The sequence below is a fragment of the Talpa europaea genome (genome assembly GCF_964194135.1).
Source record: "Talpa europaea genome assembly, chromosome: 4".
NCBI lineage: Eukaryota > Metazoa > Chordata > Mammalia > Eulipotyphla > Talpidae > Talpa > Talpa europaea.
The window spans coordinates 101,468,718-101,486,118 of NC_140070.1; the positions used below are offsets into that span (position 1 = coordinate 101,468,718).

Below are 17,401 nucleotides of genomic sequence, written 5' to 3' on the forward strand. Positions count from 1 at the left end.
ATATACAGATTTAAAAGAATCTGGCACAAACTATGTATAGTACTTACAAAAATGTGAAGTTGAATTGAACTTTTCTTGTTTCCTAGTATGAGAATCTTTGTTCATGGACTAACTGCAGTGTCTTCTCCTAGCAGATGCCTACATTTTCTTATCTTTTCATGATGAATTCAACCTGTTCATAACTGCTGCTTGGGATGTCGGTATGTTTTTATCTATAGTCACAAGAACCAGTGAAAAAGTGTCCCTCACCCATGGAAATGCTATTAAGACCTTCTATGTACTAACCAACTGAATGCTGAGTTTTCCTCATCTCAGCAAATTTGAAATATTAGCTGTTTTGCAAAGAACATGTCTTTCCTACCTACTCTGCTTACTTCAATTAATAACAAACTACACCATTCTTCCAAATTCTGGAATCTAGAAATATGTCAGGTGTTCTAGGGAACTAAAGGACAATAATACATAGTACTGTAATAACAATGTGCTTACTTAAAATAGTACACTACTTTGGGTTAAAATTGTTTGATTTTTGGACTAAACACAAAAGTAACTGATGCTAGCAAGCAAATAAACTCACCAATTTATTACAGCATGTATCGTAAATCTGTTAAGACTGTAGCGTAGAAGAAACTCTAGTAAAAAGGAGCCAGATCTACTTCATCTTTTATCATTTGCATCTAGTACAGAGAATAAATACTAATACATGCTTATCTTATTTATGTACTGAAAAAATTCAAAATACAAATAAGCAAAGATATAGCAAGTAATTAGGCAAATACCAACATTGTAATTTTAGGATTTTTTTTTTAGGTAAAAGTTAGACAATCGAAACTCAAATACTGTTGCTTTTGCAGAATACAGAATCATATTCCAACAAAACACTTAAGAAAATAAGGCACAATGTTTGATAAGGCAAAATTCACAGAGAGTTAATATAAATCACATTCTTTTGCATTTCCAGGATGAAGGGGGGAAGAGATAGTACAATTAAAGTAGCTTAAATATTTTAGAGCATTTACCAGTACAAGGTAGTATATATATTTGATGCAATTAAATATATCTTGTCCTGAAAATAAAGTTTAATTGCTGAGTTACATTTATTGTTACCATTAAATTTTAAATGCCTATATACCTATATAGACATTCCTAATGCACAAGATTTTAAAATACAGAAAATAAAGAAATTAGATAATAAAAAGTAATTTGACCATAGTAAAAGCACATATTCAATATTCTTTGTTGATACTTTAAAGTCCCAAACTTTATAAAAAGTTAAAATACTGGTTATTTAAAATAATTCTCCAATTATGTTATTGTTTCTGATGAATAAAAAGTGGGCTCAGAAATGCAACAAATCTCAATTCCAGACACACAGGTCTCCCCATGATTGCGATAAAGTGATTGTTGAGATTAATATTCTTTGTCTAACACATCAATGTCAAGTGAAGTGAAGGAATTTCTCTTAAAACATCAGCTGCAGACAGAATAATTAACCAACTAATGTTTCTGTAGTAACATTTGCTGTAATCATAATGTTAATCTTATCCTTGTTTTTTTGCCTAACTGGAATTTAGAATAAAGTATTTTATCCAATTATATAGGGCCAAGGGAATAAATTAAGTTCTGAAGAATGCAGAGTTTCTCCACCATGGCTTTCTGGTATGCTGGCATATAAATAACCTTCAAAACTACACAATCTTAAAATTTATTAGATTGAATACTGTGTCAAATAATACATTGAGACTGGTCAACGCTAGGTAAAATCTAGTATAGTAGCACCCAAATCAATGTTACCCTGTGTGTGTTCAATAATGTGTAATGTTTGCAAGTGAATTGTTATTTTTCTGCATTAATTCTTAGCAAATATGGATCAAGGATAGGAAAAAGATGTACTTACATGGGAAAATATTAAAACATACCCCCTACAGTCTAGTTTTACAAAGAAAATAAATGGGAAATAAGCCTTACAGCAATGTTTTTATATTATGCTATTAATATGAAGATGCTTAGGAACTTCTCTGTCATCTTTCACTGGTAAAATATAAATTTCCTTTACAATATAATATAAAAAAGAATACATCTTTTCAGTGATTTTACTTCAGGGGACCCTGATCTTTATAGTTTTGATCCTCTGCGATGGTATGCATGATTGAGGTTTCCTCTCCAGAAGCCCTAAACACCCCTCAAGATAACAGTCTTTGTCTCTCAAGTCAAATGCAAAGGGTCACAACCAACTTATTTAAATAACAGTTCCCCAAACTTTGTGTCTAGAGTGGAGGATTTAAGGCACATATACTCTGAACACAGCTGAAGACATAGCTAAGTTTAAAAAGATCAGGACTATAATGAAAATATAAAATCAGATATTGAGATTAATGTTATGCAAAGGATGGTGCTTAATACAGGTAGCGTAGGTCAAGTTATTTTTCTGTATGAGGAAATCAGAACTTTGCATTACAGATCACATTGTCTATAAAATCTACACAGCCTAACAACCTCATTAAATTCCCAGCACAACTTGAAAGCTCATTATTTTGGATTAAATGTGTTGTAATATTTATACTGACTTAATAAAATTGCTACCTTGAATGAGAAGGGGTAATTTAGGTAACAATTAGGTATTTCTAAATAAATGCATTTTAACTAATTTATATACATGTACTATAACTGATAAAGTTTTGTCTAGTGTTATTATTTAGAATAACTATAACAACTATTTAGAATAACTATTTAGCTATTGTATAGCTACTGCTAAAATGCTTTTCAAAGATCAACTTCATTTGTACTAATTATCTGCTTAGTCATTTTTCTTCTTTACATAATGAAACAGTAAACATTAACCACAAATTCGAGGTTAATGAGGTATTACCGTCTTCCTTTAGAAAGAGCAAAGTTGACTATAAGAAAATCCTATTACTTACTGGCCCTTCATTATGGAGGAATGTGGACAATCTCCCAATAGCAGAAACTGAGTAAATTCAGATGGTTTTGATAGAGGGCCACTTAATTTTAAAACAATTTGCTATCAAAGGGCTTTCTTGGCTCAGGGATGTCCCTGGGTGTCTAGTTTCTTCTCTTTTCCTTGCCCTTTGTTGCTTTAATGATTTCTTTCACTAAATACTCCAGCAGTCTGCTTTTTCCCCCACTCTTTTTGTTTAAAGTCAGTATTTAGATGTGTAGCAGAATCTATCTGCAGTATTACACAGCATTCACACGGACTGCCTTTAACTTTAAATTAACACAAATTTTTTCAAATTGGAGGTACAGTTTATAATGCAAGTCTTTACTTTTAAATTCAGCATCAAAGTTCCAAATATCAAGAATTTTAAGAATTAGAGATTCCTACGGTATACATTCAGAAGTGAAATATGAAAATGACCCTCAGGTCCACCTTCATTATTCACACACAAGGTAAAATGAGAACCCTGACCCGCTTGCCCTTAGGTTAGCCAGTCCCTGGCACCATGGAAGCAAGCATTATATTCTTCCTAGTTCCTAAAATCCTAGGATTATCTCACACCAACTCACTGTGATGACACTAATAGAAGTGGATTCTAGGAATGTACCTATTTCAATTAAGATATCAGCACTAAAGAATTCCATTATAACACTTAATACTTTTGTTAAGTAGTTTTATCTACAGTTTTAGTCACTAAAATTGTCCAAGTGAAACAATATCAAAAACATGTGACTTAGAAACTGTAGTGGCAGACTATGATTTTAAAAACATAGCTAAATGATTTGGGAGCCAATCATCTGTTTTCTAAATTATCAAGTCCCTTGTAGCCTTTGAATTAGTGTCTATGATCACTCATTATGAAAAAAGGGAAGGTAGGGCAAAAAAAACACAGAAAATATTAGAAATTATTAGCAGCTCTTGTAAAAGGTTAGATCAAATGTAAAAAAACAAACAAACAAAAAAAACAAAACAACCAGCTAAACATAAATTACAGTAAAAATCACCAGAGTTGCACACTGATCACAGATTTTCAAAAGTACATACAGAGAACCATAACAAACATTTTGCTAGACACTGAAAGACATTTTGCTCTATAGTGTAGCATATAACTACACTATATAGCAAAGGCTACATAATAGCAAAGGCTACATTGTGGGTTGGACCTATTTACACCTGTAAAAGCTAAATCAGTATACCCTTTCTCTGGGGAGCTCGAGAAAAGTGTGCAAGGGTAACTACTATATTTACATAACTGCCCATTTATTTTACAAAGACTAACTTTTAGCTAAGATTACCTAAGCTGTTACTTAGATCAAGCTGGTCATGAATTAAGAAGTAAACTGAAGCATAAGTCAATTTTTAAGTCATAAAAATTTGTTCCTATCAATTAACTATGAAAACACTACTTATTTCTATGAAAATATTTTATGTATCTAAACTTAGTCACTTATAAAATATTAGGGCCTGCCTAAGTCATCTTTAGCTTTCATAATTTTATAGTATGCATCTCACTGTGGCTCAAATGGAGAAGTAAACAAAGACTTTTTATTATTTCCATAATTACCCAAGAACTACTTTGCTAGGCAGTAAAAACATACAAGATTACTTTTATAAACATAAAAATTTCTCAGTCAAAAGAAAAAAAGAGTCATACTACATTATAACAAGGTGAAGGGATTCACTCCATAGCAGCGTTTCACAACTGCAGTCATGAAACTCTCAGGGTGTTTCATGAATTAACATATAATCAACAAACTCCAAACTATCCTACAGTATATTTTCTTCTAAAATAAAAAATAACATATATGAAAAAAACAAATAAATGTACATGTCACTATTTTACAATGATCAGCTTTCAGAAATGGGATGTGCAGTCATGAATGCTGGGAAGTCAGAAGGGAGTTTATGTGATGGTCCAATGCATTTCTGACTTGTGTATCACTGTGTTAAGTAATACTGACTAACAACCATATACTACTATAGGTTAAGTATCTAATACTAGTATGTTTTATATTTTCTTTTATAATATCAAGTTATAGATGTACTATCACTCAATTTTTATTGCACATTAGTTAATAAAAATTGGTCATTTCAAATAGCCTTCAATCTGTTAAACATTTTTCTGCTATACTTTAAAAATAAACTTTGCAATTTTTCTATGTTTTATCAATACATTATCTTCAAAATGTATTCCATGATTTAACTAGTTTTAAAAACTGTTCTATTGCGTACAAATACAATGACTGCGGCCCCCAATTTTTGAGTGAAAATGATTTTCAATTTTTTTCTTCTAAAAGTAGAGAAAATTATAGTTCAGGTCACATAGGCAAAGTCATATTCTACTGTCAAAAATTTTTAAATGATTTTCTCATTTCATTAAAGAAAGATATAAAGAAACTTCCCTAGTTTACATTTCTTTTCTATCACAAGAAGTCTGACATATATTTCTATCAAAATGATTATGATGACAGATTGATCGAGACTGGGGCCTTCCATTAAGTATAAAAGTGAATCCCTGATAGGGGATCGTTTACTCTTTAGAGAATGAGTTAACGTGGCCAGGAGCTCAGATGTCAACATCCAATTGTTTACCTTGTTCTGTTAAAGCATATTTTAAATTGTCTGCATAGTTTCTTGAATGTATTTCTAAATCTTTGTTAAGATTAAGGCACTAAACAGTTCTTTCTGGATTATGTAAGGGTTAACACCACTCATGTGGAACAAAGGAGGAGAATTGAAGAGTTTTAAAATCCTAGATAAGAGTTCTACCCCTTAATTTATCAATTAGTAGGTCAGAGAGGTTTAGGTCCTACATAACTACCTGTTTATACAAACAGCTCTAGATTTATATATGGGCAATACAAGAAGAGGGGGCTACTCCTGTTATGGTGCAGTGTTCCACCCAGACCAAAGGACAACTCTGGTGATAATTACAGCTTTGATCACTGCTGTCTCTATCTCAACTGTCACAGGTTACACCACTCACAATCTATTATAGCACCTTTCTTCAGAATGTTTCATTCTGCTGTGTGATTCATACAAAATGTGAGTGATAACTGCAAACAATAGCCCAATTTGAAACTGCCATTTAGAATGAATTATATGCAAAGAATACAAACATAGAACTGAACTCATTTCTACTGAATAAGTAAATGAGATACAACTCTTTTATATCATCTCTTTCTCTTTCATGGACATTCAGAAAATGAAGATAAGGTTTCTAGTGAACTTCAAAGTCTATTTTCTTTTCTAATCACCTTTGCTCAGTCTTTTGAGTTATTTCACACCACACTGTACCCTTCTTAACCAAGAAGAACCTTCTGCATTCTGTGTGCAGCAACACTGGCTTCATCCTCTGAGTCAGATTCGCTCTGGGATGTGGAGCTGTGAGAGGCAGAACTGCAGGGGGAAGAGCATTCGGGAGAACACAGGTAGTGCATCAGTGGGAGGCGGTACTTCCCACAGAAGTCCACAAATTTAATTTGTCTGACACAGCAGTCAAAGTAGACTCCTGGAGAAAAGAAGAAATAAGCACATGGTAATCATTAACAAAATAACAAAGCAAAGAGTCATCTATGTTTTTAAATTCTTTTTCCAGCATTCTGAACAAATGTCAGATAGTCTCTTTCATGAATTTTAGAAGCAGGAGTAGTAGTTGTTCTGGGGTCTCCCTGGTGGCGCAAGGGGTTAAGACACAACTTATGAAGCTATCTGCAGCCATTGCAGCATGAGTTCGATTGCCAGCCAGGGAGCAACCCACATGGCGCAGCAGACTTCTCCTGACTCACCTGCTGCTCCCCTCAGCAGTGTATTTCAGTAGATCTGCCCGTTCTGTTCCCCACTCTGTCTCTGGTGAGTCCTCTCACCTCCCACACCTCTGGCCTATACCCGAGTTCTTGTATGCAAAAACAAATAAATCTTTTTTTTTTTAAATGTAGTTGTTCTATAGCTATTTATAGAAATATTGGAAGGTATCAGGGATGGCAATCTGAATGGAAAGAGAAGGCCAACAGACTTATCTTAAAGGCAGCTTGTATTAAAAAGACACAGTTTACTTAGCATGTTTTCGCTCAGTGATGTGGTGAACAGTGGTTTCTCTCAGTGATGGGGATTGTAAGATACCTAAGTGCCCTTCCTCCATCCCCAAGCTACTGTGTGGTATTACCCACAGTCAGAAATTAAAACACAAAAAACCCAAAAACTTCTTTAAAAATGGTCTTAAAGGGCCTCCCCGGTGGCGCAGCGGTTGAGCGCTGGGTTGCAAAGCTGCCGGCGACCTCTGCGGCGCCGGTTCGATCCCCAGCTGCTCCCCGGGCCACCGGAGGAGGGTCCCACATGGCGTGCAGAACTCTCCTGCCGCCCGCTGCTCCCCTCAGCAGTGTACTTTGGTCCTTCTACCTGCTCTGCTCCCCGCTCTGGCTCTGGTGAATTCTCTCACCCTCCCGCGCTTCTGACTGTACCCAGTGCATGTATAAACAAAACAAACAAACAAACAAACAAATAAATAAATAAAAATGCCTCTAAAAAAAAAAATGGTCTTAAAGAAGTAGTTGTTATATAAAACTTGAGGACAACTTTTGGTATTCCTGCTCTTATGTACTGGAAAGGAAAAATTAAAACCCCTAACATACCATCTTAAATTCTTCAGGTTTCACTAATGATCTTACTTGATTCTTATATTGAATAACAATATTCTTATATTGTTAGATAGACTGAAACTAGTATTCCGCTCTTTTAATTCTGAATTCCGCGCTCATGAACCATGGACTTCAGCTAAGTAAAAACGCAGCTAAACATGAGGAGAAAGCAGAGGTCGTTGTGCCTCAGAGTGAGTGCTAGGTGCTCCATAAAAAAGATACCACACATCTCTAGCCATGCAGCTGTCATAATGGTTGTAGCAAAACTGGGACATTTAGAACTCTGGATCCCATCATCTTACTGGAGAGGAATCTCAATCTCTACTAATACCTAAGTTTCCTCTGGTATCAAGTCCTCTGTGTGCATCACATAGGGACAAAAATTAAAGAGATTTGGTCCAAGCAAAGGAGAAACAGTATTTTTTTTCCCTGATACTTCTCCATTAACTTCTGAATTATTTGATCCCATAGCATGTATAAATCATAGTCTTCAAAGAGAAACAAGATATGTTACTGTGAACGAAAGTCTCCAAAAGAGTTCCTGAAAACAGACATGAATAATAAAATAAAGCTTTACAGAGTTAGCATGAACCAAAACAGCACAATACTATCTTGTCCTTTTTTTTTTTTTAAAGATTTATTTATTTTTATACAAGAGCCGGGGTACAGAGCAGAGGCACGGGAGGGTGAGAGGATTCACCAGAGACAGAGCGAGGAGAACAGGCAGACTGACTGAAATACACTGCTGAGGGGAGCAGCGGGTGAGACAGCAGAGGTCTGCCGCACCATGTGGGAATCTCCCTGGCCGGCCGGAATCGAACCCACACTGCAGAGGCTGCGGACAGCTTCACAGCGCTGCACTCAACCTGCTGCACCAGTGAGGAGGTCCCCACTATCTTGTCATTTGTTAAGTCCTCAGATTATACAAAAACTAAATATCTCACAAAACATACTGCTTTTGTTTAGCGTTTAGTAACTAATATGTCTGAGGGAGGAAACAATAACAATTCATTTTATATATTATCTTAAATTTTAAACTAGTTTTAAAGTATTTTTGTTCTTAAGATAAATAACACATCAGTATACTAAATAAATGATTAAGAAAGAAACCATTTAAGAGAGAAAAGTATTCTTGCAGATGTCCATTTCTAGAAAAGGAGAGATTCAATATAATCTATGAAGCCTATAAAGCCTGGAGTGAATGATGTCCCTTGCCACTGTCAGAATCAACTTAGGAAAGGAGAATCACAGGGAAAAGCTCAGGCACTTCTCACGTGGCTTAGTACAGCAACCTCTGCTTCTGAGAGTAGGTGGTTAGCAAAGGCCCAGAGTTATTGTTTTTTAAAATAACAGCATCTTTTTTTTTACTCTTTTAATATTCTTTGAGGTATTTACATCATTTTCTGTCTACTTAAATGTCTAATGGTTTTAAGATACAAGGAAGTATTCAAGGAAAATCTCACCTAGCTCTATATATCATTACACAGCATTTCCTTAGCACCTATATTTATCCTACCACAGTAAAAACTTTTCTGCACTCCCATTAAGTTGGATTTAAAAAAAAAATTCACTAGGGACCCAAAATAAAGTGATCTATAAAATTCCAGGGTACATTCTGAAATTGGTACACATTTAGCCATTCTCATAATCTTGAATTATACTTTTTAAAAGTATCATTTTGTGGGGGGGATACAGGCAGATTAGAGAGGATAAAATGTCTTATTTTCTGGTAAAAGAGTGTTTTGAAAGGATGAGGGAAACAGACTTTCTTTCTCTGAATAAAGATAATTAAAGTAACACTTAAATGATAAATTTAAAAATTAGGTAAATAAATTAGAAACAAAGAAATTGAATTAACTTACCTCCACACTTTGGATTTGGGCAATTGCTGGCTAAACTCAAGTATCTAAGAAGATTCCCAGGAAGATCATAGGGAGTATATGAAATATTTCGAATTTTAATGGTCCGTGCAGCTAATTCCAGGAGAGTTGGAGGATCATAGGTTAAATCTCTAACAAAACGAACAACCAGTGGATTTCCTCGCAAACTCAATTCTTCCAAATGAATAAGGTTGAGGATTTCTCGAGGCAGGTATGTCAACAGGTTATTATGAAGACTGAGGGAGCGAAGGGAATGCAATCTAGAACAAATGCAATACAAAAAGTAATAGCAGTAAGCAAGATAATTACCAAGAAAGCTTAAATGAAAAACTTGATTTCCACATAAGAATGAACAATTAAGTAAGATTAAGGTAACCAGAAGTAAAATAAAAAGTTGCTGAAACTAGATCAGAGTACAGCTTTGTAAATATTATGAAGGACTTATGTCCATGGTGTTTTTAGAGAGCTTAGACTATATAGAGAATTCTTAGAATATATAGAGTATTCTTACAATTGACTTTACAAATGCTAGATTTAAAGTTTTTTTTTTAAATATGTTTTATCTTTCAGATACCTAAAAAAGGAAAGCTTTCAAATGTAGCAGGACTCTAAATCCTTCACAATGTCATCTCATTAGGATAAGAATGGTTCACATCGAATATAAAGTCTATGATGCCACAAAAGCAGGGGAACTTCGTGTTAAATTATACTTTTTTTTTTTTTTTTAGATTTATTTATTTGTGCATACAAGAACTTGGGTACAAGCCAGAGGTGCAGGGGGTGAGAGGACCCACCAGACACAGAGTTGGGAACAGAACAGGCAGATTTGACTGAAATATACTGCTGAGGGGAGCAGCAGACAAAACAGGAGAGGTCTGCTGTGCCATGTGGGTAGCTCTCTGGCCAGCCTACAGAACTCGTGCTGCAGAGGCTGCGGACAACTTCACAGTGCTGTGCTTAACCCCTTCACTGTGCTATGCTTAACCAGGGAGGCCCAACACTATTTTTGATTACAGAAAACAGGTCAAACAAATATTTTGAGGAATAAACCAGAACATTTAAAATTAACATTAAAAATAAATAATCCAATTCATAGCAAACCTCAGAGAACTATAATTCTCATGTATTATTTACTCTGAAAACACCTAATTCTTTTCTCATATAAAACATGTGCATGCAGGCAGGACAATAATTCTTAATAATGGATCTATATATATATATAAACTACCAGGAAGTACTCACTGTGAAAGCTGAGGAGGCACACTTTGTATTTTGTTGTCACATAACACCAAATAATTTAGAGAAGGCAAATTTGCTAATTCTGGTGGAATTTCTTTGATGAAGTTTCCTCCAAGATATAAACACTCTAAACTGCAAATTTAAATGAACAAAAACAAAAATTAAAAGCTGGACAAGATACTCCAATATCTTCATTATAATGAACACATTTCTATTATATGTTTTACTTAGAATTTGCTATATAGTCCTAGAGAAATAATATAATCTTCAAGGATCTTAAAGGTAAGCAGACATGACAAACCAATGTTACACAGTATTGTAATTAAACATAAAACAAGGCCAAAAGAAAGGATAACATGATTAAAATGCCAAAATAAGGTGACAATCCATAAATGATTTAGAAGTTTAAAAGGTAGAGAAATAAGAAAAGGACACAATAGTTCTGATTTCCCAGGAAAGGGTTTTGATTTCAGCTGGACTATGCTTTCAGCCTAGCAAGATGGGAGAAAATAGGCTACTTCAGGCTGGAGAAGAGGGATTTTTACTGGACAATCAGCACATCTTTTAACACCGAAGAATCCAGAGATCAGACTAGAGAAAGGCAGACTGTAGGAACACTGAATTCCGTGCTGATAGGTTTGATCTGTTGCACTCCTAGGCAATGGGACAACCACTAGCCTTTTGCTGAAGAGTGGGGAAAATACTGCTAAACTTTACATTTCTTCTTTGTTACTACAACAAACGCATTCTTCAGATATTTACTTATCTAAATATATCATGTATAACTATCTTGATATTAAAGTTCCAGATAATTATCCTGTTTTCTAACCACTTAACATTCTGGACATAGCAGATATCGCCCTACAATGTACCATTATTCTTTGTGGTAATGAATGTAGAAGAGCTCTTTGCAAAAGACTTCTGGAGGGGATGGCAGAATCAATTCTTTCAATATATAAATATAAATAAAATGTATTCACATATATTCTTTTCACTATTATACTACTTTTTCTTTAAAAGATTTTATTTATTTATTTATACAAGCACTGGGTACAGTCAGAAGTGCTGGAGGGTGAGAGAATTCACCAGAGCCAGAGTGGGGAGCAGAACAGGCAGAAGGACTGAAGTACACTGCTGAGGGGAGCAGCGGGCAGCAGGAGAGGTCTGCGCGCCATGTGGGACCCTCCTCCAGATGCCGGGGAGCAGCAGGGGATCAAACTCGCGCCCAGCACTCAACTGCTGCGCAACCGGGGCCCACTACTTTTATTTTTCTGCTAACTCAGTAGATACTGTCACTTTGTCAACACTGTCACCACCTGATTAAAATCTTTTTTAAAATAAAAAACAAAAACCAGCTATTCAATGGTGTGAAAAATGGCACCTTTCTGGTACCTCCATCCTCCTCCCCCACCCCCCCCACCCCCAGCTCCAATTTGCAGTTCCCTAATTATTAATGAAGTTTGCCTCTTTCTGTAAGTTTTTGGCCACTTTGCATCCCTAGGAAACTGCCTGTTTCTATCCTTTTTCTCAATGGTTATGTGACTTTCTGTTATTAATTTGTTGGGTGTGCTACTGCTGTTAACTATATGTTCTGTTTAACCTTATCCCTCTGTGCCACAGAGTTTGGTCTGTTTTTATTCACATTTTATATGTGTACAAAGAAGGTGTATCTATTAGGATTAAGTTTCTTAAAAATTCAAATTTTTATCATCTTTCTCATTATTTTGCTTCCAGATTTCATGGTTAGTCTCCTACCCTGAATAGTTCTGTCAATTTGTCCCCTCTTTCCCTTCAAAATATAGAAGCTACACTGCAGATAGATTCAAGTTCATAACGATTAAAACTTCTTGCTGAATTGTTCCTCAATCCACATGAAGCATTTCTCTTCCATATAATTCATTTTGCCTTCAAATCTATTTCCTTTGATTTTCAAAGCCTCTTGGCTTTGTTTTTGTTAGTAATTATTTTATTTAGGACTAGCTCTAGTACTTACTTATGTAAGAACTTGGCCAGTTACTTATTCTTGTTATGTTCCAGTTTCCTCTTCTTGAAAATGGAATAATATTATATGTCATATGAGTACTTAATCAACAAGTATGAACTAGACCATATCATGTGCTAGAGACCATTCCAGGGAAGACAGTGCAATTAAAATAAAGTTCTTGATATTAAGAAGTTTACATTCTAGTGGAGAAATAGACAATCAATAAATGTGTATAGATTATGCCAGAAAGCATTAAGTGCTACAAAGAAAAGAACCAGAGGGTGATAGAAGTGCTAGTCTTGAAAGGGTGGCCAGGAAAGGTTTCTCTCAGGACATGACTGTTATTCAATTGGGTAAACTCTTCCTCGATTAGTAGCTGAGCTAACTGAGTGGAATAAAAGGTAAGAGTTCAGAAGTAGAAAAGGACAAATTATCAATTGCATCTATTTCTTCAGCACTATAAAAACAAAAACAAGCTATACTATCCAAAGAGTTATTATGCCTATTTATTAGAAACTAATCTCATATTCTGATGGAAAAAAATGCATACAGATAACCTCATGGTTCACACTGATAGCCTAATTTGCTCCAGGGAAATGAAATTAATCATAAAAAAAAAGATTTCAGCAACTACTTCTGTTATACTTCAAAACTGATTTTTTTGAAACCATTTTTTAAAGATTTTGCTGCAACAGAAAAGTATCAGGGGCTTATTAGATCAAAAGACACAGAGAAGGATCAGCAAGTTACAGAAAACAAACATGAAGACATCCTGCTACATCCAGTGAGTCAATCATGCCAATTTAAACTAAGAGTATCTGATATTTTACCTGGAATGATGAAAGGTATGGTCATTTATATGGACCATATTTTTTGCATTATTTCTAAATATACCTGCTCTGCTGATAAAGAGGGCAGGTGTTTCCTCATTGTCCAAACACACCTGACCTGGTTTTAAAAGAAACATGGAAGAGTATACAATACATATCAGGGTTACTAACCAGGTCTAGGGAGTCCACATATATTCAAAGAGAATATGGTGTTCTTGGGCAGATACCTAATGGTTTAAGTGACTGAACTTCCACCTCTACATTTTTGAAGTTTTAATACATTATTTTAGAACTAAGCAGTAAGTAGCCTTTGAGGACTGACCTACACATCTCATTGTCTGGGCCTCAAGTCAGTTGCTGACACTAAATCTCAGTTTCTTCATCTGTAAAAAAGGGAAATTAGATCATTGCTGAGTTTCTGCTTCTAAGAGTGTATTTCTATACATCCCTTTGGCCCACACTCAACCAGAGTTTATATGTGGAGCACAGTCTAAACTTTCACTGAATCTTCAGTAAAGAGAAATGAAACATACAACTGAAAAATGAACACAGTGACATAAAAGAAAGCACATACTATCGGAGTCAAGAGTACAATGACCAACAACACAGTCATATTCCCAGAAACTTAGGTCATTCAAGAGAACAGTTTTTTAACCAAACTTCTGCATCACATATGCAACAAAGTAGGAGTCAAAAGAATTAGGTTCTAGTTCTACTCTTGTCACTGGAAAAATCATGGATTTGGACTCAGAGATCAGAAATCAAATCCAGTCCCACCACTCATTGATTTTATGATCTTATGACTTAACCTTTCAGAGGTTTCCTTCTCTCATCTCACAATGTTCCTGTGAGAATGAAAGCGTACAACAGGGCCACTGCATTGTAAATGAGATTTTTGCCCACCTTTTCCTCCATGTGATGCAAATAAAACTTGCTCTGGGTTTTTCTAGTATATTAAGAAAATTCAAGTGAGAAGGTTGGAATTATGTAACATCAAAATTAAATTGAATTAACCCTGTCAAATTTAAATTTAAGTCTCTCCCCAAACCTTCTATTTCTTACTATCTCTCCTAGTGTCACACTGTATAAGCTACCATCATTTCTCATTTTACTAAAATAGCCTCTTAACCAGTCCTCAAAAACTCATCTCTCCACTGCCTCACATTTCTCCACTCCCTCCCTATTCCATTCCTCACAGTAACAGGAGGGATATGCTCAAAACTCTCTCATGTATACTTAGACTAAAACTCAAAACTATAACACAGCCTTCAAGATCTGACATGACCTGGGATCTGGTCCAAATTTGTATTTGCTATTTTTCCTGTCATTTCCTTCCTATGCTCTAATGTAATAATTTCTTTCAAAAATTGTGATCTGTAGTTCTTGCCTCTTTCACAAGCTTTGTCCCTTCTACTTGGGTGTTCTACTCCACTCTCTTCTAGTTAATTCCTACTCTTCCTTCGAAAGCTCAATCCAAATGTTATTTGCTCAAAGACTAAGTCAAGAACCTCTGTTATTTCATTTCAAGGCACTCTGTATGTCACTGAACTTATAACAATTGTTGTTAAATAATGAGGTTTACACTTATGTGTTTAAAATCTCTTCTGTTAATCTGTTAACTTCACGTTGGCAAGATATGTTTACCAGTGTATCTCTAGCACCTAGGACAGTGCCTGACACTTGGCAGGTAAATACAGGGACATCTTGTCCAAATATCTCATTTACAGATTGGAAAGCTACACTCAAGATCTGTTAAGTGACTTGCCTAAATAAGGTTGGGAAATCAGGGATTTCCATTCTCTGGCTAATGTTCTTTTCAATACACTTAACTCTGAGATCATGTCCAACTCTAACATTCTGTTATCTAAGAAAATTCAATAAAAGATGTGTAAATATTTTATAAATGTAAGACACATTTTTTTCACTCTGGACAATACATTTGCTCTGTTTTATTTCTCACTTCCCTGAAGGGCACCTTGAAGGCAATTTTGCTACTCTTTAGAGAGTTGATTCTTATCAGTAATAAATGGAGTATAAGACTGAAAAATGTTTCTCTGCTTTCTCCTTCCATTTAATTCAACATACATTTGCTAAATAATACAGTACGCCAGACAAACCTGTACACAAAAAATTATAATCAATAAGGTATATGCAATGGCAAAATGATGTACAGAGAAAGAACTGTTTAGGCAACAAGTGCTGTCCAAGAAGCAGTAAAAGAAAGCTCAACAGAAGACAGCTTAGGTAGTAATTGCTAGCCAGGAAGCAGTAAAGAAAGGAAATAGCGAAGACCCTTGTGACTGGTTCTGAGGGAATAGGAGTATGCCAAGAGCAGGCAACATTTCAAGCAATTACAGAGGCAATGCTTCCATTCAAAACCTATTTAGTGAGTGTCTATAAAGTGCTAGCAAACTGCAACGCTCACTGAATTTCACATATAATATTGTTGGTACTATTACCGAGAAGAAGGTGAAGAAAAAGTAGAAAGCAAAGGTCAGATCAGAGAACCTTGTATGTAGTGCTGAATGTCATAAACTTTGATTACAGGCGTGGAACATCACCAAAGGCTTCTGAGCAAGGACCTGACACTCTCGGATTTACACGCGTCTTACTGCGTACCTGCTCCGTATGGCCCACTCCCCCAGACCCAGAAACTGTCTAGGAAATCTGCGCAGGGGGAAACACAACATACCAAGTACTGTTACGCACACACCATCTTTCAGATCTGCAAACCCAATGTAACTCCTCGAGATGGCAGAGCAGTAATCACTGCCACAGCATTTCAGCCAGAGTCTGCAGGCAGTTACGCGACCACTGAGCAGCGCCTCAACCAGGCTCCCGGACACCGCCAGGCCTCCCTCCTCTCAGGCAGCGCCCCACTCACCTCCGCAAGTTCTCGATCTCCGCTGGGATGCTCTGCAGCTGGTTGCCGCCCAGGCTGAGGGTCTGCAGCGCGCGCAGCTCCAGCAGCGAGGAGGGCACCTCCTGGAAGCAGTTCCCACTGAGGTTGAGCACCTGGAGGCTGCGGCACAGCGGCGACTGGGCCAGGCCTTTGGGCAGAGCGCCGGGCCCGCCGAGCCGGTTGTTCTTGGCCAGCAGCGTGCGTAGGCCGCGAAGCGCCAGCAGCTCCGGCCCCAGCGCGGTCAGCGCATTGCCGCTCACGTCCAGCAACTGCAGGTGCGGGAAGCCGCTGCCCAGCGCCCGCGGTAGCGACACCAGACGGTTGTGAGGCAGCAGCAACCGCAGCAGCGCCTCGCGCGCGCCGCGCCGCTCCTCGCCCCGCGCCTCCAGCTCCGTCTCCAGCGTCTCGGGGGCCACACTGAGGCGGGACAAGTTCAGTTCGGCCTCCCCCACCGGGGCCACCGCCGCTCCGGCCTCCTCCATCCCGGCCGCCGCAGGGCGCGCGGCCCTGGAGACCGCAGAGCGCCGCGGGAGAGCCACAGGCCCGAGGCTCCGCGGCGCCCCGGAACCTGAAGCGCAGGCGGCGTCGGAAGTGGGGCGGGCCCTGACCCCGCGCGTCCCCGCGAAGTCTCAGGACGCGAGAGTCTGCGTGGCGCGCGCGCCGTCAGGGCCCGGCCCCGCCCCTCGTGGCGCGTGGCGCGGAAGGGCGGCTCGGGGCGGGGGCGCGGGCCCGGAGGTCGATGGCCTCTGAACCCGATGCCCTCTGAACCCGATGCCCTCTGAACCCGGCGGGGTTTTAGATACCCTGGAGTCTGATGACCTGTGCGCTTGGTCCGGGTCCACGGTGATGAGCCGTCCTGAGACTGGTTGTTTGACCTTGAGAGTTCAGGCGTCGCGGCGGGGCGCCTGGTCTGTAGGCTTCAGTGAGAACACGGGAATTTGGTGTTTCAGTTCTCCGACGCCCCAGGAAT

General features: G+C 37.6%; 1 protein-coding gene across 1 annotated transcript; it reads right to left on the bottom strand.

Moving 5' to 3' along the window:
• Positions 1-6,261: 6,261 nt before the first annotated feature.
• Positions 6,262-16,913, bottom strand: LRRC58 (leucine rich repeat containing 58; the record flags this gene model as incomplete). The annotated part of the gene is made up of 4 exons (XM_084231193.1): positions 6,262-6,470; positions 9,459-9,736; positions 10,719-10,847; positions 16,414-16,913. 4 exons carry the CDS (start codon positions 16,911-16,913, stop codon positions 6,262-6,264), a joined length of 1,116 nt encoding a protein of 371 aa, XP_084087319.1.
• Between the last annotated feature and the right edge of the window lie 488 nt (positions 16,914-17,401).